The 26,628-nt window shown below is 42.4% G+C and overlaps 1 protein-coding gene across 26 annotated transcripts in view; it reads left to right on the forward strand.

Annotated features, from left to right (window-relative positions):
- Nucleotides 1–26,628, forward strand: part of NCOR2 (nuclear receptor corepressor 2) — a 407,074-nt gene that overhangs the window by 134,585 nt on the left and 245,861 nt on the right. For all 26 annotated transcript variants that reach the window (XM_044275678.1, XM_044275679.1, XM_044275664.1 and 23 more), the window contains exons 3-4: nucleotides 3,275–3,402; nucleotides 19,658–19,838. In XM_044275678.1, the coding sequence (XP_044131613.1) occupies nucleotides 3,275–3,402; nucleotides 19,658–19,838 (309 nt within the window). The remainder of the gene's footprint in view (nucleotides 1–3,274; nucleotides 3,403–19,657; nucleotides 19,839–26,628) is intronic.

The following is a 26,628-nucleotide window of genomic DNA, read 5'->3' on the forward strand; positions in this document are numbered from 1 at the left end:
CAAAAGGGCTCAATGCCGGAAAATAACTGATCGGTTTTATCCCCATGCATTCTGAATGGAGAGTAATCCGTTCAGGATGCGATGTCTTCAGTTCAGTCTTTTTGACTGATCGGGCAAAAGATGAAACCGCAGCATGCTATGGTTTTATCTCCGGCCAAAAAACTTGGCAGAATTTTTTCCTTAGGAATGCATTAGTGCCGGATCCGTTTTGCTGGATCACACCGGAAAGATGGATCTGGCATTTCAATGCATTTTTCTGACTGAGCAGACATTTTTAAGACTGAACTGCTTGCTGGATTACTCTGTCGCAAGTGTGAAAGTAGCCTTAACGGTTTATCTGTGGCAGATTGGGCCAGAGAAAACTGATCCAGCCCTATTGACTTTGAGGGGTCATGCCGGATCCGTCTTGCTCCACAACCCAAGACGGAAAGCAAACCGCAGCATGTTGCGGTTTGCTCTCCGGTATGGGAATGCAACTAAACGGAACGGAATGCATTTTGGAGCATTCCGTTCTGTTCAGTTCAGTTTTGTCCCCATTGACCATGAATGGGGACAAAACTGAAGTGTTTTTTTTTTTTCCGGTATTGAACCCCTATGACTGATCTCAATACCAGAAAGCTAAAACGCTAGTGTGAAAATAGCCTTAAAGGGGTTGTCCAAGTTATTTTTTCTTTGAATGTTTTTAACTAACCAAAATGTAAGGGATTTTCAATTCATTTCATGTACAGTGGCCCTGTTCTCTTATTTAGCTGTGATGTCAGCTTCTTTCCCTGCTCTGATGACTATCTATGCACAAGCCCGAGGGAGAAGGAGGAGCAGGTCTGCCTCTGTGCACTGAACGTCAATGTGAAGGCTGTGCTGTTTGGGGCAATAAGCCTCTCCCCCCCTGCACTGCTGGTTGAGCTGTTTACCCTGTGTCTTCCCTCCCACTGTATTCTTCAGCAAAGTTTAACTCCTTCTACCATCAGAAGCACAGACTGGGTTGGAGGCTCTGCCTCGGGTACTGAGCAGCTGCAGGGTTTCCTCTTCTCCAGGCAATGAGGAGATAAATGCTGTGCACAGAATCCTCCCTCCCTGTTCAAACGGCAAACACAGAGCTGATAAAGACTGTAAGAGTTCTCTCCTCTGTACTGTGCAAGTACATTGTCATGTACTGTGCAGCCTAAAATTGTTGTCCCACACATGCAGCATGAGTAACCCAGCCAGTCAGACTGCTGGCAGGGCAGCAATTTTATTCACTCCCTTTGCAGAGGATGAGAAAGGCGGTCTTCGACACCCACAAATTTTCATGAAGAAAACCTCAGAGATTGTTGTAGCCCGCCCCCCAGCTCTGAATCTGCATGTCAGCAAAGGGCCAGAAGGGAAATGAGTAAATATAATTGTTTGCCCTAAAACGTGCTTAGGTTATGTATATATTGCTGACCATCAGATTTTTACAGTGCTTTATTTTTTTATATATTTTTTTTTTTTTACATAATGGACAACCCCTTTATGCCACATTCATTATCCGTAAGATAAGAATTCATCTATAATGAGTGTTTAGGAGGTCAGAGATCAGAGGTAAGGAGCCCTCAACTGAGCTTCCTGACAGAACACAGTAAAAAACACAGATCCTACTGCTAGAGAATCTTAAGGTTCTACAGAGAAAAGGGCTCAACATTTTTAATAAAGACTAATTGAAAATAAATATAAAGCAATAATAAGAAAAAATGGCTCCATAGACGTACATAGCCTTTAAGGCCTAATGCACACAACCGTATCAGTTTTGCGTTCTGCAAACCACAGATCTGAAAAATATGCATAGCGTCTGTGTGGATGCTGCAATTTCAAACACGTTTGGAGTGACATCTTTATCATACCATATGGTTTTCTTTCAAGAACAGTGCCACATCTGTCCACGGGTTGTGTGTGGCATTGCAGCAAGCCCCATTGACTGCATCGAGCTGCAGTACTGGGTACAGAACGTGAGCAGAAATGATGCTGTTTCTGAAAGAAAACAACCGTATTGTAGTGAACTTGTACAACCCTTTAATTCAGGCACATAACGGGAACAGTGCTGATATTTAACTAGCAGAATAATAAAGCCACAGTGTTTTGGGACTAAGGCTGGCAGAAAGCAAGGCCATCCGGCATGTACAGTATGCATCTTATGTCTCCTTAAAAAAAGAAAGAAAAAAAAAAGTAATTCAGCTTTAAATGTAAAAAAACTAAACGCTGTCCTTCTTGTTAGTACATTGTTTTATGGGGGGAAAAAAGCAGTGACTGTGACAGCTATTGAATAAGACCTGACATGTCTGTAAAAAGATAAGGATAGCTAGAATACAGAGCGGCTTCCTTCCAGTGCATGACTCATGACTCATTGGACGTGACTTCTAAAGCTCTTCAGGGTTGGAACACATTTACTGGGTCCGGGAGGGATGTATAAACCCAGAGAGAGAGAGGATCCGTGCCCTTGCTTGTACCTTGTCATTACATAGACTGATAAAGCTTAGCAAGGAACCTTGGAGAACTGTGAACAGACACCTAGGCGTTCAGTGCATTACTATTACTGTGCACTGTGACTAATAGTATTTTATGCGAGTGGCAACATGTTGATAACCTGGAATTTTGGCAAGTGATGTTTTTGTTGGGTTTTATTTTATTAATTATTTTTGTGTGTTTTTTTATTTTTTTATTTATCTTATTGCCATTCTATAATTATTACATAATTTACACTTTGCATTTTTTTTTTTCCTTTCCATTTTTATGCTTTTTTCAGCTCTGAACCTGGACATATCCCTATTTTCACCCAGGCAGCCATAACTGAAATGAGAATCGGAGCATCTCGTGCTCCGATGCTGGCCCTTGCCCTGCATCGAGGCAAATGTTTGTTTATATTTATTACACTGCTAGTCGGAGGCTTCCGCCTATTAGTGTTGCTGGTGACATAACTGGCAATGATGGGTGGGGTTTCAATGCCCTAGCCGGTTTACATTCCCATGGAGAGCCTGGTACGTCACCGGTTCTGGGGAAAAAAAAGCCTTTGACCTGCATGATTCAGTGCAGGGCAAAGGAGAGCATCAAAATGCTCTGATGCTCATATCAGGGGGGCTGCCGGGTTGAAAATGAGGTTCAGCTCTGAACCCAGACAACCCGTTTAAGAGTATCATTGTTCTATATGCATTCGATTTATTTATTTATTTATTTTTTTCTGACGTGTGCATAAATGTAAAAAAAAAAAAAAAAAACGGTTTATATACAAAAATAATTCCACTGTGATGTTTGTGTGTTGCAGGATGCCAGTCTTCTAGAGTATCAGCACCATCCACGAGATTATGGTTCACCTCTAGGCCACAGTTCAGTTCTTCTTCCACAGAGGAGACGGCCATCACTGCTAACAAAATTTCAGCCTGGAAATGAAAGGTAGGATCATTGATGACATTTGTCAGTCTGACTTCTCACTGATTCTGAGAATCCAGGGGCAACAGCAGTGATGTAGCACTTTCTCTGGGCAGTGGTGCTCCTAGCCACTTGCTAAATCGGCGCTGCTTGCCTTTTATTTTCAGCAATATGGTATCACTTTATCAAATTTCAATCCCCCTGTAAGGCCAGTGCTGGGCGTTCAGGTCAGGAGCTGCTCTGCAGACTCTCATTGTGACACACGCTCGTCTGCAAGGGGCCTAAAAGAGATCTGAGGAATGCAGAAAAAGGGGAGAGGGCGTAATTGTGAAAAACATGGGGTGAAAAAGGTAAGAGGTGGAAATTTCGAAGGATGAAAAGGTGTTGAACCTTAAATTGTAGGGTCAGTATAATTCACGGGTGATTCTGTTCTAGGGAGAGAGATCCCAGAGAGGAACGGTATGGACATAATTCACAGTCTGGGTAGATTTGTTTCCCTAGTAGGAGTTTACAGGAATTTAGGTATATATGGTAGATTTTATGGCCTGTGATTTTGGGGTGCTCTTTGGATGGGACCACAATACTTTGTGCGTAATGATCCCAGGAACAGGGAACCCGTTACCACGAAAATACAATGTAAGTTACAGGCAGCATGTTATGGAGCTGAGCAGACTGAGCAGTTTTGGGGGAAAAGATTCAGTAAAATGTATACATTTAGGGTCCATTCACACGTCCGTGGAATGGGTCTGCATCTATTCCGCAAATGGTGGAACCATTCATTCTCTAAGGGAATGGAATGGATGCGGAGAGCACACTATGTGCTCTCCGCATCTGCATTTCCGGAGCGCCCCCCCCCCCCGACCTTCCGTTCCGCGGCTCCGGAAAAAAATAGAACATGTTCTATTCTTAGGCAGTTCTATGGGGGTGCCGGCCGGGTGTATTGCTTATCTGCAATGTACTGCGGACGTCTGAATGGACCCTTAAAGGGGTTTACCAGGCTTTTACTATCGATGACCTATCCTCATGAGATTACCGGTATTTTGCTCTCCCATTCACAATTTCTCTCTCAGGTATTAGGCTACTTTCACACTGGATTTTTGGCTTTCCGTTTCTGAGATCCGTTCAGGGCTCTCACAAGCGGTCCAAAACGGATCAGTTTTGCCCTGATGCATTCTGAATGGGAAAGGATCCGCTCAGAATGCATCAGTTTGCCTCCGTTCCGTCTCCATTCCACTTTGGAGGAGGACACCAAAACACTGCTTGCAGCGTTTTGGTGTCTGTCTGACGAAACTGAGCCAAACGGATCCGTCCTGGCACACAATGTAAGTCAATGGGCACGGATCTGTTTTCTCTGACACAATCGAAAACGGATCCGTCCTCCATTGACTTTCAATTGTGTTCAAGACTGTGTTTTGGCAATGCTAAAGATAATACAAACGGATCCGTTCTGAATGGATGCATGCGGTTGTATTATCGGTGCAGATCCATGACGGGTCTGTACCAAACGCGAGTGTAAAAGTAGCCTTACTGCTACAGATGGGCAATATTTTAGAGAACATTTATCTTATCAGATATGTCAGTTTTGTGGTCTAAAAAATGTGCAAGTCATGGGCAACTGTGAAATTTTCTGTGACATTTGGTTAAATTTGCGACATTTTGTGTTCCTTGCCACTGTTCACAGTGGTCTATGTTTAAGAGATGAAAGTGATATTAGACCTGGATTATGGCTCATTTACCATGTGCGACTTTTGCAAAAGGTGCAGAGAAGTTGCAACCAATGCCCGGCACCCCCTGGTGTACTTTTGCACCTAAAGATATAAACCACATTACACTCACGCCAGATATATTATTAATGCGCACCTGTTCATAAATTTAGTCCGGGGACACAAATCAAAGCCCGTGTTAAAACTGACACAAAAACAACCTCAAATGATAAATGACCCTCTTTGGGGCACATTTATTAAAGAGGACCTTTCATCGCTCCTGACATGCCTGTTTAATAACTTTATGCATCTCCCATGTAATAACAATTCTGGAGCATCTATTCTTATGTCTGTATGTTGTAATTCCTGTATTATTCCTGCTAGAAGTTATGAATGAACTGCTAGCAGTCTGCAGTAAGGGTACAGAGGGGTGGTTGCCGGTAGGGGGTGTACCTGCACTTTCCAAGAAAGAATATGTTGATTATGATCTCTTTTTGTTCCTCTATTGAGTGGCAGATAAGCCACAACCTGCAATTTTTAAATTTTTAAATTTTAAATTTTTTTGTTTATAGTGTTCCCTGTGTTGTATAGTTGGCATGATAACCTTATTCTTTGGGTCAGTAAGATTATGGCGATGACAAATATGTCTATTATTATTATTATTATTTTTTTACTTGCAGGACCAAAAATAACTTAAATGGCAGGCGCTGCAAAAAAAGGAGTATAAAAAATGTTTTGTCTTTATTATAAATAGAATATCAAATAAAGGCAACAGGTTTCAATATGGAGATCACACCATCAGTCCAGGCACATGGCAGTGATGAAGATATGTCTACATCGAAACGTGTTGCCTTTATCTGATGTTTTCTCTTTATTATAAATTAAAAAAAAAAATTATATTCCTTCCATGGCAGCCATTTTTTTAATATTATTATTATTATATTTTTTTTTTGTACCTGCATTTAACAACCGGAAATGTCCTTCGTCGCCTGCATTGTGCTGTGGTCAAGGACTATTACTATGCCCGAACAGTGTTGTGCCTGATTTGCACAACAGCAAAAGGTGAGCGGGGTGCCACATGGCCTCTCTCTACCTTCTGGTGCTTTATCTGGGGATGAGCTATGTAGGCACTTTGTTTTTTTTAATTTATAGATTCATAGCTTTTTTTTATATTTATTTTTTAGGCCCCTTACAGACGCGCGTTCCTCCCGCAGTGAGTCCGCAATGCAGCTCCCGGCCGAACCTTGCAGCGCTGCCGGGGGTCACATTGCATTATATTGATTTATGATGCTATGTAACCCTTATGCCTCTTTCCCATGGGCGTCCCGGATTTTCTCCGGATGCGTTGCGTAGGCACGCAATTGCAGTCAGTTTTGACTGCGATTGTATTCCGATGTTCAGTTTTTTTCCACGCGAGTGCAATGCGTTTTGCACGCACGTGAGAAAAAACTGAATGTGGTACCCAGACTCGAATCCGGACTTCTTCACCTAACCCAAACCTGAACTTCAGTGTTCTATTCATTTTAATAGCTTTTTTAATACAGAATGCTTACTAAAATGTGAGTTGAGGGGTTAAAAAATTAACTCCCCTCATCCTCTGTTCATAGTCTTCTTTCTTCTTCTTTCAGGACCTGCAAAAGGACCTTTGATGACTTAATCACGCTCACCACGTGGGGAGCGCGATGACATCAGCGCAGGTCCTGCTGAATGAAGCTAGAAGGTGGTGAGCGAGATGACATTAGCGCAGGTCCTGCGCTGATGTAATCACACTCACCACCTTCAATCTTCATTCACAGGACCTGCGCTGATGTCATCGCGCTTACCACGTGGTGAGCGTGATTAAGTCATCAAAGGTCCTTTTGCAGGTCCTGAAAGAAGATGAAAGAAGACTATGCCGCCTGCGCGAACAGATGATGAGGGGAGTTAATTTTTTATTTATTTTTTAACCCCTCAAGTGAGTATAATGCTCAGTAGCATCCTGGCAGGGAGTGTGTGAGGTCCTAAAAAAAGTTTAACCCCCCCCCCCCCCCAATATAGAAAACAATATATCGCGATATATATCGCACATGCTTAAAATTATATTGCAATATAGATTTTAGGACATATCGCCCACCCCTAGCCTAAGGGTTAATTGGCATAAAAATCAATATAATGCTATGTGAATCTCCTGTCAGTGCTGGAAGGTCAGGCCGGGTGCTGCAATGAGGATTTGCTGCAGGAGGAACACTCATCTGCAAGGGGCCTTACTTTTGCACAATAAAAACTCCTTAAACATTTTCCATCACCGCATCCCAAGATCAATAACATTTTTAACTTTGATTATTCTGTTATTCTGTTATTTTGGCATATGAGCAAAACCAGCAATTCTGGGAAAAAAGTGGATATTATTTTATTTTTTTTCACTTGGGGATTTTGCGGTCCCCAATGCATGGGCAACATCTGTGCGGCTGCCGCGACGGATCCAGACCCATTTAACTTGAATGGGTCCGTGATCCATCGCACCGCAAAAAAAATAGAACAAGTTCCGGCTCGCGGAGCCAATCAAATGAATGGATCAGCATCCGTGATGCGGGGAGCACACAGCCGGTGCCCACATATTGCGGACTCGCTGTTTGCGGGCCGCAATATGGGCCACGACCGGAAATGGTCGTGTACATGAGCCCTAAAAGGGTTTTGCCAGAAAGGATGACGAGCCTCTCAGTTGAAAGCTTTGTAGTTTTAGCTACTGCTGCCACATGGGCCGTTCAGGCATGGATGTAGCATTCACTGGCAATAATGGCTGATCCCTGGGGTTGCCTGCTCCTCTTATCTCAGGCTCTATTTTAAACATTTGTTGCAAGAAACTGCAATTATCTTAATTCACATGTTACATGAAAACTTGTGAGTCTATTTTTAAGAACAGAAATGCCATGCTGGCCTTAGATTAGCAGTAGTAACATGATGACTATATATATATATATTTTTTTTTCTTTCCAATAAACTTTAAACTTTAAATGGCTTGCTATTTTTGTAAATTAATATTTTTGGTTTAAGCCTTGGTTACACCTCAAAAGGTGCATCCATAGTTGTGCTCCACTAGAAATGAATGAAGTCCAGGTCCGTCTCACGACTGCTACATTACTTCCATTAGAGTGCTGCTTGAATTGCACAATGCCATGCAAGTCATAGTCTAGCCCTGACCTCTTCATCTATGTATTCCAGTCCAGGTTATTAAACTGGAAATACACTCATACTTTTGTTGTTGAACAGATTCATTGCTCACAGTTACATGACTTGCAAGTGGCTTCCTGCCAAATGTCTTTCTTATTGACATACAATTGCTGTTGGCTCAGTTCCTTTGCAGTGCAACAGTTGCAATCCTGATGCGAATTAAAGGGAATATATAATCATAAAATAATATAATCACATTTAAATCCATTTATATAATGTGTAATAATATTATCCATAAGAGCAACAGTCTGTTAGGGTTGATCCTGCTAACTAAAGTAATACCTGAAAATAGGTTGTAGTGTTCAAGAGAAAGAAATACTTTTATTCTTTATTCGCATATTGTCACGGAAGGTGTGCAGGAAACTAGAAAACACAAAATGAATATACGACTGACTGGATCTAAAACTAAGGAACAAAAAGGGAGAGCCCTGCATCAGACCTGACTCTCTCCCTGACTGCTCAGCCTATGCGAAAATCCCAATGGTAGATGATCGCATATCCTCGTACCTCGACTGTATAACACCTGAACACCCTATAATAGTGAGGGGACACAACCCCCGGCTCCCTACACTAGATACGGAGGGAGTCAGGGTCACCTGGGATCCAGCAAACAGAAAAACACAAATGAATGAACCAAACTTATCTTGTAGAAGACTCAGAAGTAGGAACAGCATGCTCACACTCCAGGAAGGAATATAAACCGCAAAGTGATGCACTATGGGAAAGGATTTAAAGGGATGCAATCAGTGCAACTACATGACAGCTGAGAGAGGCTAACGAGATGAGAAAATGAAAGCAAAACAAAGGAACCTCAAGGAGGAGGTTCTAGACGTCTGTCAGAGCTTCTCAGATGTCTGGTGGTGACACATATGGATTCAGTACACCAAGGGACGTGGTCGGCGCTGGAAAGCTGAGGAGCGGAGATGCACAGAGGAGCTAGAAACTTCATTGGCAACAAAATCCTATTTTTACAAGGCCTGTGTTTTAATCAGCAGAATCTAACCCATTATGTAGTATGCCCGTCCGATTAGTTAGTTGATCCTGCTGGCAGGTGCTCTAAGTGTGCTGTCCCCCCTGGCCCCCCTCCCTCCCTCTATTGTATTAATTTCCTTGGTGGCCAGTGTGCTGCCCCCCCCTCCCTCCCTCCCTCCCTCCCTCTATTGTATTAATTTCATTGGTGGCACAATGAAATTAATACAATAGAGGGAGGGGGGGGGGGCGCACTGGGTTAATTGTGCGGATCACAGCCCCCTGTAAGAGATCGGGTGCTGCCAGGCAGCAGGGGGCAGTCATGTACACAGTTCGTAGTATATTCTAACTTGAAGCGTCCCCATCACTATGGGAACGCCTCTGTTAGAATATACTGTCGGATCTGAGTTTCACGATCTAACTCAAATCCTATGGTATATTCTAACATAGAGGCGTTGCCATGGTGATGGGGACGCTGCAAGTTAAAATATACCATCGGATTGGAGAAAACTCCGATAGGGACTCCTGACTTTACATTGAAAGTCAATGGGGGACGGATCTGTTTGCAATTGCACCATATTGTGTCAACGTCAAACGGATCCGTCCCCATTGACTTGCATTGTAAGTCAGGACGGATCCGTTCGGCTCCGCACGGCCAGGCGGACACCAAAACGACTTTTTCCCTTATGTCCGTGGATCCTCCAAAAATCAAGGAAGACCCACGGAAGAAAAAACGGACATGGATCACGAACTACGGAACCCGTTTTTGCGGACTGCATGAGGCCTTAGTTGGCTATTGTAAAACTGTGAACAAGAGTCAAACAGTGTTCATGATGGAGGGCATAATAAAGGGCTTCACAGATGGAAATTAGTACATAATTCCCAATACTTGTATGCATTCCTGCAGTTTTTGGATTTCGTTAACATACTGCATTGAATGTGCATATCTTTTACTGTAATTGCTGACTGTATTTTATTTCTATAAGAACTCTGCGCATTCTAGTTAAACATTTGCATTATTATCCAATTTTTGCTAATCATTGTTTGCTGCAAAGTTGCTTGAAGGTGGTGGTTTTGTGTATTATTAGGTTGTATTTATATACATGGTATGTTTTCAGCTATTAGAAAATGGAGACTTTGGTAATGTAGAAGCAGTTTGCCATGCACAGTATACATACCATATATTGTATAACCACCGTTCCAGTGTTTTTATAAAGAATGTTTATAATGTGTGGTTTTGGTATATATGAGAGTTACACTCCTTTTAATATATTAAATTTACGTTGTGTTTATGTGTAAATCTTTGCTTGGATGTGCATTTTATGTTTAAATGCCTGTATTGATGCATTTTTTAAATGATTCCTCTGTCATAAACTTACCTGAAAAGTGGACATGGTTGTAATGCCCATTAGGGCAACTGCAATCATTCGGTTGTGTGCTTTCAGGAAATATATGGGTTTTGGGGTGCACTTACTTTTTAAGTCCCTTTATTTTACAGGTTCTTTTAAAAATTTCTAGCTTAAAACTAGATTTTTGGTCTTTGCAGTTCTGGTGATTTTATGACGATATGTTCATGTAAATTTAGGCCTAAGTGGTATTATGAATTCTGCATATGTTAGCCGTTTATTTTTAAGACATGTAGGCCATTTAACTTTCTGCTTTGGTTACACTTTTATCCACGTTTATGCATTTTTTAATGAAAATGTGTGGGGTATGTGGAGTTAGTATGTTTAGGTTTTGAGTCAACATTGCAAAACTACGAAAATTGTCCTAACTACCAGAGGTGCAACATATCCCAAAAACCCTGGTGATGAGAAGGTTGATAGCATTTCTGTTGGAGACGGAAATAAAGCAATGTAGCAGCATTGTATACCATACAATCAGATACGGCTCTGTATGTATCTCCTTTGACATGATCTCTAAATTCTTCGACCCTGGTCCTATTGCGTATCTGTGGGATGTGCTGGAAAGACAAGTCTGATTCATGGAGGTCCCTACCCAGCAACTTACAGGACGGCTGGTGTATACAGGCAATACATGAAGATGTCTCCAATATGGCTACCCCAGGAAAGATTTCATAATCTAAAAGAAACACGTGCTGTACTTACATCTGTGTTCTGCTTTTATTCATTCCCTCCAGCTCCAGACACTGTTTACTGGTATTTCTTATCTGTCTAGAGCACTTGTGGACACATCGTAGAATACATGCGTGCATTATGGTAGACAGAGCGCTATGGTCTGAGGTATTTCACTCGGTACAAAGGTAAATAAGGCAGGGGCCACACAAGGATAAGTTTGTTTTTGCAGAAATTCTTGCTATCAAATTGAATTTGAAGTGTACGGCTCGTACCAGTACCAAGAATCAGTCGGATTAAATTGCATTCCTGGCCTTGCTTGGTCTTCTTTGGCAAGACTGAGCTTGAAATGGGTGTGAATTCCTGAGCGCAGAGCTGCCTCCAGCTATGCATATGTGGTACTTAGAAACTCTAATTACTGGGCCTAAACTTGTATTTCTTCTATTTTTATTGTTTGTTCTTTCTGGGAATCTACATTGTGTTCCCCACTGTGTGTAGCAATAGGGATTTACAGCAGAAATGAGTTGCATCCATAACTTCTGACCCAGTTCCATGTCACCAGAGTAAGTGAATATGGTATTACATTAGCATGGGTTTATAAGGAGATCTGTCAACCAATCACATGGCAGTTGCTTCAATGCATGTAGGGTTGTGGTCCTGGTCAAGACAATCTCCTGAACTCCAAACTGTCAGAATAGGAAAGAAAGGTGGGCTACAACAGCAGAAGACCCCACCGGGTACCACTCATCCCCACTACAAATAGGAAAAAGAGGCTACAATTTGCACAAGCTCACCAAAAGTGACTGTTGAAGATTGGAAAAATGTTGCCTGGTCTGATGAGTCTCGATTTCTGTTGAGACATTCAAATGTTAGAGTCCGAATTTGGCGTAAACAGAATGAGAACATGTATCCATCATGCCTTGTTACCACTGTGCAGGCTGGTGGTGGTGGTGTAATGGTGCGGGGGATGTTTTCTGGGCACACTTTAGGCCCCTTAGTGCCAATTGGCCATCGTTTAAATGCCACGGGCTACCTGAGCATTGTTTCTGACCATGTCCATCCCTTCATGACCACCATGTACCCATCCTCTGATGGCTACTTCCAGCAGGATAATGCACCATGTCACAAAGCTCGAATCATTTCAAATTGGTTTCTTGAACATGACAATGAGTTCACTGTACTAAAATGGCCCCCATAGTCACTTGATCTCAACCCAATAGAGCATCTTTGGGATGTGGTGGAACGGGAGCTTCGTGCCCTGGATGTGCATCCCTCAAATCTCCATCAACTGCAAGATGCTATCCTATCGATATGGGCCAACATTTCTAAAGAATGCTATCAGCACCTTGTTGAATCAATGCCACGTAGAATTAAGGCCGTTCTGAAGGCAAAAGGGTGTCCAACACCCTATTAGTATGGTGTTCCTAATAATTCTTTAGGGGAGTGTTCTTTCTGCACTGGTAGTCAGAGAGATCTGAACATCGTCCGTGCATATCTGCATGTTTCAAAATCATGAGTTTTATTTCACAGGTTCAGTCTTAAATATATATTCACAAATACATGTCATTCGTTATAATGGCTCCTTTATATCCATTACGAGCAAAAAAACGGTTGCCATTTTATTAGTACACACAAAACCTGTCCTAATCACAAGGATGACCGTTTACTTCACAGCACTAAGTTTATTCTCCTCTCTGCTCTACATATCACAGATTATGATCCTGAATACAGATAATAAGAACGTTCGCTGAATCTCTGTAGGAATGGAGTTCATGAAAAGACATGAAGTACGGAGAGGACAGACTGTGATAATGGAAACTGCATACAAGTGCAGCTGCTCATTAGCCACATCCACACCTTCACTCTGTACTTCGTCTCTTCATGAACTCCATTCCTACAGAGATTTAGCTGAAGATCATGTTAAACTGTATTCAGGATCATAATATGTGAGGAGGATGAGGGAGCTCTTCACCTCAGTGTTGTGAAGTAACTTGTCCTCATGTGTGATTAGGACGGGTTCAGTATGTACTAATAGGACGGCAGCCATTTTATTTCTCCTAATGATTGCTCTCCAGACAAAACAAGCCATTTTAACTAATGGAAGGTATTTTGAGAGTATGTTTATAATAAAAGTATTTTTGTTTTCTTAATTCCCAGAGAACCCCTTTAAAGTGTAACTGCCATTTTTGTTTTATTTGTGTAATATGTAGGGGCAGTGATATCGACCATTTTTGTAATGAAATCATACATTTCTATTAGAAAAATAGCTCTAAAGTGGCCCATTTTGAGCCTCAGCAATGCTCCTCTGTGTTCTGTTAACACTGACTGTGGTATGTAGAGAAAGTCTCCACAGTTATGTATATTGAAGACAGGGGAGCATTGCTAAGGCTCAAAACGGGCCACTTTAGTGCTATTTTTCTAAAAGAAATATGCGATTTCAGTAATTAAAGTATATTACAAAAATGGCCAGTATCACTGTCCCAATACATTACATTAAAAAAAATCACAGTTACACTTTAACTACTTTGCTTTACTGTTTTATTACTGGTTTAAAATAATTTCATATACTTCCTAATCGTATAGTTTGGGGAAAGGGGTGATTCTCATTGAAGAGATCCAGTCTATGAATGTTTACTTAGTAACTAACTAGTCATTGCTCCATGCTCCAAAAAAATGCAAATTGTCTCTCTTCCAAAAGGAAGAAAACGACTTCATACCTACCAAACCAGAGACTCCTCCAAAAGGATGAGACTCCCATCTGTAGATAGCACTTTTAGGCCCCTTTCACACGGGCGTGACGGATTAGGTCCGGATGCGTTCAGAGTGTGTTCAGTGAAACTTGCACTATTTTGCAAGCAAGTTCAGTCAGTTTTGTCTGCGATTGCGTTTAGTTGTTCAGTTTTTTCCGCGCGGGTGTAATGCGTTTTGATGCATTTTTCCCGCGCGTGATAAAAAAACTGAAGGTTTACAAACAACATCTCTTAGCAACCATCAGTGAAAAACGCATCACACCCGCACTTGCTTGCGGATGCAATGCGTTTTTCACGCAGCCCTATTCACTTCTATGGGGCCAGGGCTGCGTGAAAAACGCAGAATATAGAACATGCTGCGATTTTCACGCAACGCAGAACTGATACGTGAAAAACAACGCTCATATTCACAGACCCATTGAAATGAATGGGTCAGGATTCAGTGCGGGTGCTATGCATTCACGTCACGCATTGCACCCGCGTGGAAAACTCGCTTGTGTGAAAGGGGCCTAAGGTTTTTGTTCCTAGTCAGTATAGATCTGGGTATTAGTTGGTTGGATATGCCTTTGACAAAGCTTTGGGGATATTGGTTCTCATTGAAGTGATCAAGTGATGTATGGGAGAAAGTATGTAGGTTAGCTCTCTTCCTAAAACAAGAAGATACCTCACGTCTGGTTTGGCTGATACCTCACGTCTGGTAATGTAAAAAAATTCTTAAAAAATGAACGATGAACCTTTTTAATAGTTTGGTCTGTCAACAGCTAGCACTCTTTTCAATGCAGTTACAGGAGAAAGATGATGCCAGACAGATCTGAAAGCAGCTTATGCCCCCAGGGGAAAGAAAGAATGGGGCCTGGGTATTCAATGTGCCCAATCCTTCTCTCCTCGACAGATGATGACAGAGTGGGGAGCTCCCCATACATTACGAGAAGGTGGCCAGCAAGTTTAATGTGCATGGGGGCCTTTAGTTCTAGAAGTGTAGTACATTATGGAAGCCCACATAAAATGGGGTAATAGGAAACTTGTTGAATTCCAAATATATGGATAAATGATAAAAAAACTGTAATGTTGAGGTAATGCTGGTATTTACTGCAACCCAGTTTTACACAAATGCAGGCCTGATCTCTTCTGAGCCAGATTATGTTCTGTCTAACCTTATGTAAGTGTAGGTTTTGTAGTGTATATTTGGATCATAGATATCTGTTTTTTGGTTGTATGTAGATCTACAGATAAAAAAGATCATATAGACTCTACAGAAGATTGTAGAACAAAGCCTTGTATCTGAGGGAGGACTGAATATCTACAAACCTTTTTATGTAGATTTTAGCTGTGAAATGTTCAGAAGTGGGTTTCCCTTTAATATATTGTGCTTTATAGTTTTTTTTTTTTTTTTAACCCTTCAATCATAAACATTAAAGGGACTCTGTCACCAGTGACCTCCCCATCCAACTGTTTGAATAGACTCATAGCAGTCAAAAAACACTGCTTTTGTTCCCGAGTTATGATACTTCTATGCATATTTAGTGCAATAAGGGCGTCACCTTTGCTCTTGTTGCACCTAAGTGCCACTTCTCTCTCTCTGTGACCTACCCCTTCCTGACCCTGTCAATCAAAGCAGCCAGAAAGGAGTGGAGTGTGGATGCAACAAGAGCAACGGTGATGCCCTAATTGCACCAAAGGCCTAATTAGCATATTAAGAACAAGTATCATAACTCAGGAACAAAGCCTTGGGTTAAAAGAAAGCAAAACCACATTTTATTTATTTATAAATCTTAGTCAACGGTTATTATAAGCTGAATGTAACTGCACTCACAAAACCGCATTTTAACCCTTTCATGACCAAGGGTCATTGATGCCCCAATGTCCAGGTCAAAATTTACAAATCTGACATGCGTCACTTTATGTGGTAATAGCTTTGGAACACTTTTACTTATCCACGCCATTCTGAGATTGTTTTCTCGTGACACATTGTACTTCATGACAGTCATAAATTTGAGTCAATATATATCACCTTTATTTATGAAAAAATCCCATATTTACCAAAAAATTGTAAAAATTTGCAATTTTCTAAACTTCAATTTCTCTGCTTCGAAAACAGAAAGTGATACCTCATAAAATATTTATTACATAACATTCCCCATATGTCTACTTTATGTTGGCATCATTTTGGAAATGTTATTTTATTTTTTTAGGACATTACAAGGCTTAGAAGTTTAGAAGCAATTCTTAAAATTTTTAAGAAAATTTCCAAAACCCACTTTTTAAGGACTTGTTCAGGTCTGAAGTCACTTTGTGGGGCTTACATAGTGTATACCCCCATAAATGACCCAATTATGGAAACTACACCCCTCAAGTTACTTAAAACCAATTTTACAAACGTTATTAACCCTTTAGGTGTTCCACAAGAATTAAAGGAAAATGGAGATGAAATTTCTAGATTTCACTTTTTTAGCAGATTTTCTATTTTATTAATTTTTTTTCTTTAACACATTAAGGGTTAACAGCCAAACAAAACTCAATATTTATTACTCTGATTCTGCGGTTTACAGAAACACCCCACATGTGGTCGTAAACTGCTGTACGGGCACACGGCAGGGCGCAGAAGGAAAGGAATGCCATACGGTTTTTGGAAGGCAGATTTTGCTGGATTGGTTTTCTGAACGCCGTATGTTTTTTATTTTTCTACCGATCGTCTTGTGCAGGGGCTCATTTTTTGCAGAAAGAGTTGAGGTTTTTATTGGTACCATTTTTGGGTACATAAATTTTTTTGATCATTCATTATTACACTTTATGGGACAAGGTGGCCAAAAATTGGCTGTTTTGGAATAGTTTTTTTTTTTTTTACAGCGTTCATCTGAGGGGTTAGGTCATGTGACAGTTTTATAGAGCAGATCGTTACGGACGTGGCAATACCCAATATGTATACCTTTTCTTATTTATTTAAGTTTTACACAATAATAGCATTTCTAAAACCAAAAAAATGATGTTTTAGTGTCTCCATAGTCTGAGAGCCATAGCTTTTTATTTTTTGGGCGATTGTCTTAAATACGGGCTAATGTTTTGCGGGATTAGGTAACGGTTTGATTGGTACTATTTTGGGGTATATACGCCTTTTTTGATCGCTTGGTGTTGCACTTTTTGTGATGTAAGGTGACAAAAATGGCTTATTTTTTTACACCGTTTTTATTTTTTATGGTGTTTATTGGACGGTGTTGATGATGTGATATATTTATAGAGATGGTCGTTACGGACGCGGTGACACCTAATATGTGTGGTTTTTTTTTGTTTTGTTTTTTTATAGGAAAAGGAAATTTATTTTTTACATTTTTATTTATTTATTTTTACTTTTATTATTTTCACTTTTTTTTTTTTTTTTATCAGTTCCCTCTTGGATCTTGAAGATCCAGTGGGGCTGATGATTGTACTATACTTTGCAATGCTCTTGCATTGCAAAGTATAATACAATCAGATGCCTGTAGGTGGCAGCACTGGACGCCTATACCATGGCAACCGGACGCCTTTGCAAAGCGTCCGGTTGCCATGGCAACCATCGGGCGCTGCGATCGCAGCAGCCCTGATGGTTGAGAGAGAGGGAGCCCTCTCCCTCTATTAACCCTATGGATGCCGCAGTAGCGGCATCTTTGGGGTTACAGCAGTGTCAGCATAGAGCTGACACACGCTGCTGATGGCGGCGGCTCAGGAATGGAGCCGCCGCCATCACACACAGAAGGGGGACCGCATCGGGGGCAGGGGACGGGGCATCGCTGGAAACTGGGGAGAGGAGAGGGGGGCAGCATTTCATTATTTACAGGACGGGGCGGCAGGAAGGGGCGGACCGCATCGGGAGGAAGTAGCAGGAGAAGATGATGGACAAGGGGGCGCAGGTCGGGGCAGGAGGGGGCGGACCGCATCGGGGGGGGGGGGGGGCAGGAAAAGAACGGGGCACAGATCGGGGGCACGGGGGCTTCAGGACACATTACCGATTTCAGGCTCTGATCTGCAGACCGCAGATCAGAGCCTGAAACCGCCATTTTTTTCACACAGCGATCCGATTAGTTAGTCTGCACAGACTAACCAATCGGATCGATTGTCGGCAAGGGGCCACTCTGATTGGTCCCTTGCCGGCATTACTGCACTGTATGCTGTCCGTGACAGCATACAGGGCAGGGGCAGAAGCTTTAATCCAAGCGCTTTGCAGCGCTTGGATTAAAGAGCTGCCAGAACGTATATATACGTGGTAGCTGCACGGGGTATGTGCAGCTATCACGTATATATACAGATTGCAGTCGTGAAGGGGTTAATCAAGTGAACTACAGCTATGTGTCAAACAGTTGGATAGGGAGGTCACTGTTGATGGATTCCCTTTAAATGCAGATGTATAGGAAGAATGTAGTCATTTGTGAGCCAGCATGCCTTTTATATGCCTGGTAAATGATAGCTTTACGTTATTCAGTATATGCAGTACATGAATGGCTTTAATGCATTTTCCTAAAGGTTCAGATCTCTCTCATTTCCCTCTTCATACTCCCTGCAGAATCTCTGGCTATGAATAAATCATGCACCCATACCTCCTTTAGCTCTCTTAAAATATTTAGGCCTGTACATGAGCACATGCTTTTTGCTTAAATGGGATCTGACTTAGCAGGAAGACTCAGAGGTTTGCTGTGGGATATCAGGCATGTGTCCTCCTTGAGAACTTCCCTGTGGTAACATTATGGAGAGGTCACTGGTCAGATGAGATCTGCCTGGAACAAATAACACTTACTGTTAAATGGTTTCGTTGTTGCCATTGTTACATCATCATAACATACTGTGTATTTCCTCTCTTCTAATATATCTAGCTTGTCTACAACTTGGAAAAAGGCAGCTTAGTGGTTTTAAAATTAAATGTATATAAGAATACATTGTTCGTACCATGAGTAATAGTTACATTTAGAGGGTTTTCCAGTACTGATGACCATCTTTATCTGATCGGTGGGTGTCCGACACCCAGCAACCCCGCCGATCAGCTGTTTGAGAAGCCACCAGCGCTCCTAGGAGTGCCGCGGCCTTCTCGCAGCTCACCAAACACAACACCATACATAGTATAGTGGCTGTGCTTTGTATAGCAGCTCAGCCCCGTTTACATTAATGGGGCTAAGCATCTCCTAGGCCACGTGACCGATGAACGTGTTGTCACTGGCCTAGGAAAAGCTGAGAGAAGGCCGTGGCGCTACTGCGAGCTCCACTGCCTTGTCAAACAGCTGATCAGCAGTGGTCCCCGGTGTAGGACCCCCACCAATCAGATGCTGATGACCTATCCTGAGGATAGGTCAACAATATTAAAGTCTCAGTCAACCCCTTTATCATCCAAGACGATAAGCTTTTAAAAGCGCCATTGTTTTACTTAGGGTGTAGCCTCATTACTGTTTAGCTTCTTCCATGTCATCCATCGCCGTGCTTAGGATGGATGAAATGGCTAAAGATAAATCTGAGAGGTGTCGCCTACACATCTGAGGAGACACTGATACTGTGTTGACACAATGTTAACAAAGCATGCTGCATTTACTCAAAGTTGCCTTTCTTTCCACAGGTCACCAGAACTGCTTGGAAGAGGAGACCCACATAGTTATGTGTCTGACCTGAGCAAGCAAGCAGATCTAGACAATGCAGAATCAAAGCGGCCCAGGCTGGAACTGCTACAAGAGCCACTTCTCAGACACTCCCCACATATCAACCAGAGCCAACATGGAGCTGGGGAAGAGCTGGGCAAGGTAAGACAGCCATAGTAATTCTCTATGGCTACTTTCACACTAGCGTTAATATTTTCCGGTATTGAGATCCGTCATAGGGTCTCAATACCGGAAGAAAGCGCTTCCGTTTTGTCCCTATTCATTGTCAATGGGAACAAAACATAACTGAACAGTACAGAATGCTCCAAAATGCATTCCGTTCCGTTCTCCTACTGGAGAGAAAACTGCAGCACGCTGTGGTTTGCTTTCTGTCCTGGGATGCGGAGAAAAATGGATCAGTCATGACCCACAATGCAAGACAATGGGAACGGATCTGTTTTCTGGCACAATCTGACTCGATAGAAAACTGATCAGTCCCCCATTGACTTTCAATGGAGTTCATGACTGATCCGTCTTGGCTATGTTAAAGATATTACAACCGGATCCGTTCATAACGGATGCAGATGGTTGTATTATCAGTAACAGAAGTGTTTACAGAACCCTGCCGGAGCCAGCAAAAGCGCTAGTGTGACAGTAGCCTTATAGGTGCCAAGTGTGTTAACCACTTTGATCAGGTTTTAACACTCTTTTTTAATTTATGGGTGTGACTCATTTACTGTATGTTTAACACTGAAGGTGCTGGTGTGAATTGTACCTTTTGAGGCAGGTTGATTAAAGGGATTGTGCAGCCAGTACATATTGATGACCTATCCTCAGGATAGCTCATCAATATCTGATCAGTGGGGCTCAGACTCCCACCACCCCCACCGATCAGCTGTTCGAAGAAGAGGCGGTGCTCGTACAAGCGCTACTTCATCTTCAAGATTGCACTGCGTGTTGTCTCTGAACTCTTGGCGGCGCAGTGTAATTACAAGTGCTTTTTCCATGCACTTAAATGGGACAAGCACTTGTAGTTACACTGCATCGGTGCTGCAAGCGAGACAACGTGCAGTGTTTGTACGAGCACCGCATCCTCTTCAAACAGCTGATCTTGGGGGTGCCATGAGTTGGGCCCTCATCGATGTGATATTGATGACCTATCCTGAGGATAGGTTATTTAGGTTACTGGCTGCACAACCCCTTTAAGGACACGGGGCTCTAGTTTTGTTCCGTTAATCAATGCTTTATGTTGTTGGGGTATGAGATTGGTGGTTTGGCAGTGGGTTAACTGAATTTCACTGTGATGAGATTCAGAATTCTGATAATATTGTATTCTGGGAAACACAAATCTGTTTCCATTTAAATCCTGTTTCTCTTCCCTTCATAGAGGATGGTACTGAGATGGTTGGAGTGCTGCGCAGTTTTTGGTGTGGGACAAAGATTGAGTTAGACCAGCAGGCTTGTTTTCTGTATTTCGCTTGGATACAGGCCATAAAGGAGGGTACTTTGTTCTGTTACATATCAGTAGGGGCTCATTCAGACGGCCGTATGCTGTCCACAATTATTTTTTTCCGTTGATCAGATGCTGTCCTGTCCCATTCAGTTCTATGGGGCCCTTTTCTTCCATTGCACGGCTCAGCAAAAAAATGAAACGTCCTATACTTGTCAGTGAAAATCAGGACGTGGCCCTTTTATAGTCTATGGATCAGCAAAAAAACGGAATGCAATCAAATTTTCTTTTTTGCGGACATGCTGAACTTTCCGCCAAAAAAGGATCCACATTTTTGCGGACAGCATATACGGCCATCTGAATGAGCCCTAACTCTAAAGCTGCCATAGATGTTTTCAGCTGTGCACTCCTGGCTTTTTAAAAAAATATATATATATTTGACGATTGAAAGGACATACAGTGCATTCGGAAAGTCTTAAGACCAACATTTAATGTTGCAGCCTTGTGCTAAAATAAAAATAAATTAAAAAAAAAAGCAAGTTTTCCACCATCCATCTGCACTCAATAACCTAAAACATAATTTTAGAAATTTTAGAAATTTTTGCTAATTTATTAAAAAGGAAAAACTAAAATAAGTATTCAGACCCTTTACTATCAGACTTGAAATTTAACTCTGGGGCCTCCCATTTCTCTTGATAATCTTTGAGATGTTTCTACACCTTGATTGGAGTCCACCTGTGGTAAATCCAGCTGATTGGACATGATTTGGAAAGACACTTCCCTTTCTATATAAGGTCTGACAGAGACAGAATTATGGGGAGGAGGGTTAAAAAAAAAACTTTTGCTGCGCGGAAAGTTCCCAAGAGCAGAGTGGCCTCCATAATTCTTAAGTGGAAGAAGTCTGCAACAACCAGATTGTAGTCAATAGGTTGGCAAAAAAACGTCGATAGCACCTAGATGATATTCGTATTTAGCGAAATACATACGGCCGTGGGGCCTTAAACTGCTTCTCAGCAATGCTAAGTGAAATCTCTGTAAGAGTCATTGTTGTGGTGGCACAGCTAGTAACTAGATTGGTGTCCTGTGATCTACTTGGAGTTTATCCAGCATTGTCCCTGAGCACTGCATCTCCGCAAAGCTCTGTTATGGGAACACTAATCTGTTACTAGGATTAACATCTCACAGTTTCCAGTGGGCTGGGCCTCCCCTTTATTCATGAAACTGGCTGTGACTTGTATTGACCTTGGCAGAGATCCCAGTTGGCCAGGAGGTAAACTTGCAGTTGCATACCGTGCGAGGGAAAGGCTGAGCAGGCACAGTTTCATGAAGCTAGATGTGTAGTAGTTGACTTCACTTTAAACCAGTCGATCAACAAAACCTGGAAGTAACGCCTAGCAGGCGGAAATGGAGTCTGGTGTATGTTAGGTCACGTTCTGGATAATATGAAGAAGTTTCTTTCAGCAGCCAGTTTAGGTTTATTACTATGTCTTAGGGTACTTTCACACTTGCGTTTTATTTTTCCGGCATAGAGTTCCGTCACAGTGGCTCTATACCGGAAAAGAACTGATCAGTTTTATCCCCATGCATTCTGAATGGAGAGTAATTAGGATGTCTTCAGTTCAGTCGTTTTGACTGATCAGGCAAAAGAAAAAACCGCAGCATGCTACGGTTTTCTCTCCGGCGAAAAAAACTGAAGACTTGCCTGAACGCCGGATTCAGCATTTTTCCCATAGGAATGTATTAGCGCCGGATCCGGCATTCAGAATACCGGATCCGTCGTTCCGGCATGCGCATGCGCAGATCGGTAAAAATGAGAAAAAATGTACAAGACTGATCCATCGGTCCGCATGACAAGCGGAGAGACGGATCCGTCCTTGCAATGCATTTGTGAGACGGATCCGCATCCGGATCAGTCTCACAAATGCTTTCAGTCGGCGGATCCGGCGGCCAGTTCCGACGACGGAACTGCCCGCCGGATCACACTGCCGCAAGTGTGAAAGTAGCCTCAGGCCTCTTTCACACTTGCGTTGTCCGGATACGGCGTGTACTCCACTTGCTGGAATTACACGCCGGATCCGGAAAAACGCAAGTGTACTGAAAGCATTTGAAGACGGATCCGTCTTCAAAATGCTTTCAGTGTTACTATGGCACCCAGGACGCTATCAAAGTCCTGGTTGCCATAGTAGGAGCGGGGGAGCAGCATACTTACAGTCCGTGTGGCTCCCGGGGCGCTCCAGAGTGACGTCAGAGCGCCCCATGCGCATAGATGACGTGCCATGCGATCACGTCATCCATGCGCCTGGGGCGCCCTGACGTCACTCTGGAGCGCCCCGGGAGCCGGTAAGTATGCTGCTCCCCCACTCCCCGCTACACTTTACCATGGCTGCCAGGACTTTAGCGTCCCGGCAGCCATGGTAACCACTCTAAAAAAGCTAAACGTCGTATCCGGCAATGCGCCGAAACGACGTTTAGCTTAAGGCCGGATCCGGATCCGGATCAATGCCTTTCAATGGGCATTCATTCCGGATCCGGCCTTGCGGCAAGTCTTCAGTTTTTTTTGGCCGGAGCAAAAAGCGCAGCATGCTGAGGTATTTTCTCCGGCCAAAAAACGTTCCGTTCCGGAACTGAAGACATCCTGATGCATCCTGAACGGATTTCACTCCATTCAGAATGCATTAGGGTAATCCTGATCAGGATTCTTCCGGCATAGAGCCCCGACGACGGAACTCTATGCCGGAAGACAATAACGCAGGTGTGAAAGAGCCCTAAGTGGTAGATGACTGGACTAACAGGAACCAGAACTTCAATCTGTATCATTGTTTTCATTCAGGGCCACGTTTAATGTTGCAGTGAAATAATACTTATCGTGGGCACTGCAAACTATGCAGATGGCAAACCATAGCTCCTGTGCATGGCAGAATATCCTGGCGTTTACTGTAGTTTGAGAACCGATGCAGAACCATAGCTGTCCTGTTTTTAGTGGTATCTCGTGTAGTTCAGTGACTCGCAGCTGGTAACTGTAAATGTGGTCTGCTAGTATGTTCTGTACTTAGTCTGCAGATTCAAAGGCCTCCACTTTCATGGTTATATCACTCATAAAAGGAACATGAAGGTTCCCCCCCCCCCCCAAGCCATTTTATACTGACTCTCTTGATTGTTGTGTGCTTTATGCCATATTTCTATTTTTATGTAGTATCTTTTACATAGCTGGCACCATGCCACCTGGTCTAATGAGGAGATGAGGTATGGCATAGCACTATCAGAACCAATTTTAATGGATCTTGTTGTCTTTGACATTTAGGTTAATTTTTCAGTTCATCATGGTCTCTTGCTTAACCCCTCAATGGGCAGCTATTTTTTAAACTTTTGCCACTTCCAGTTTAAGTGGCCATTACTTTGTTTTCTTCATTGACATGGCTGTTTAAAGTATAACTGTCATATATATATTTTTTGGGGAGTATTGGATTGTGGTGATTAATATTACCTTGGTGGCCCTATTTCAACTTTTCACTGTGTATTGCATAACCCCTTAATTCCACAGTTTTGTTCCCTGTACTGCCTACTTTTACCTGTGCTTAAAATAGGGTTGCTAGGCATGGTCCGTCTATCTGTTGAAGGACGGAGCACACAGAAGCAGGCTGCGTGCAAGGTCACATTACTGACAGCCAGGGACTGTAAGGCCCCTTTCACACGGGCGAGTATTCCGCGCGGATGCGATGCGTGAGTTGAACGCATTGCACCCGCACTGAATACCGACCCATTCATTTCTATGGGGCTGTTCACATGAGCGGTGATTTTCACGCATCACTTGTGCGTTGCGTGAAAATCGCAGCATGTTCTATCTTGTGCGTTTTTCACATAAGGCAGGCTCCATAGAAATGAATGGGGTTGCGTGAAAATCGCAAGCATCCGCAAGCAAGTGCGGATGCGGTGCGATTTTCATGCACGGTTGCTAGGAGACGATCGGGATGGAGACCTGATCATTATTATTATTATTTTCCCTTATAACATGGTTATAAGGGAAAATAATAGCATTCTGAATACAGAATGCATAGTAAAATAGCGCTGGAGGGGTTAAAAACAAACAAACAAATAATTTAACTCACCTTAATCCACTTGATCGCGAAGCCCGGCATCTCCTTCTGTCTTCATCCAAGCTTTGTGCAGTAACAGGACCTGTGGTGATGTCACTCCAGTCATCACATGATCCATCAACATGGAGGTCACCACAGGTCCTGTTGCTGCAGACAGCTAAGATCAAGACAGAAGGGGATGCCGGCTACGCGAGCAAGTGGATTAAGGTGAGTAAAAAAAAATTTTTTAACCCGTCCAACGCTATATTACTATGCATTCTGTATTCAGAATCCTATTATTTTTCCTTATAACCATGTTATAAGGGAAAATAATACAATCTTCAGAACATCAATCCCAAGCCTGAACTTCTGTGAAGAAGTTCGGGTTTGGGTACCAAACATGCGCGATTTTTCTCACGCGTGTGCAAAATGCATTACAATGTTTTGCACTCGCGCGGAAAAATTGCACGTGTTCCCGCAACGCATCCGCACATTTTTCCGCAACGGCCGTGTGAAAGAGGCTTAAGTAAATGATTAAAGCCAGGTCCTCCCCAGCAGCTGATGACAGTGCCTGGGCTGTGTGCACTTCTCCCTGTCCCTGCGCTTGGCAGACGCTCCCTCACTCAGCAGAGCTGGAGAAGTAGAGTTGGAGCAGCGCAGACCAGGGAAGGGAGATCTGCCGTCTGCTCAGTGTATAAATGAAAGCAACATGTGGTAAGAAGACCCCTTTGTGCTGCAGGAGATTAACCCTTTAGGGGGGAGGGCTCTGGTTACTGGCTACTGCATGTGAGGAGCTCAATGCATTGTGGGTAATAAGGGCAGGCAGGGTTAGGGTGAGGGGAGTGGCGGCCATCTTAACTGAATAGTGAAATTGCAGTTTTATGCAGACTGGTTGCTAAGGGCTGAATCTTATTAAATATGGGGTAAGTCAGTCTAATAGTAAGTAACTGATTCTGAAATATTATGTTATTAGTAACTAACTACATATATGAAAATTGAAATTGGGGTCTAAGTGTGACAGTTATCCTTTAAGGCCTAGTTTTATGCAAGAGAAATTTTAAATTTTATGCCGTTTGAGGGTACATATAAATTACTTTGTAACTTATATACATTTTTCTGCTTACAGAAATATGTTTTTGACACTTAATAGCCTATTAAATGAGTAGTTCATGTTATTTTGGTCATGTGGATATCTAAAAAGTGTAGTTTTTTGCTTTTACATAAAGTATGCACGTTAAAAAGCAATTATTTTTCATAAAATACTTATTTTTTTCATTTACATTTATTGCATTTTAAAAAAAATGCATTCCATTAAATTAAGGATTCACTGTTTTACAAAATAAGTTTATACTTAAAGGGGTATTCCCATCTTGCTACTTCATCCTCAATTGCTGCCAGCTAGTTGTTAACTTCCTGCTTTTCTGCAGAT

This window comes from Bufo gargarizans, chromosome 1 (assembly GCF_014858855.1).
Source record: "Bufo gargarizans isolate SCDJY-AF-19 chromosome 1, ASM1485885v1, whole genome shotgun sequence".
NCBI lineage: Eukaryota > Metazoa > Chordata > Amphibia > Anura > Bufonidae > Bufo > Bufo gargarizans.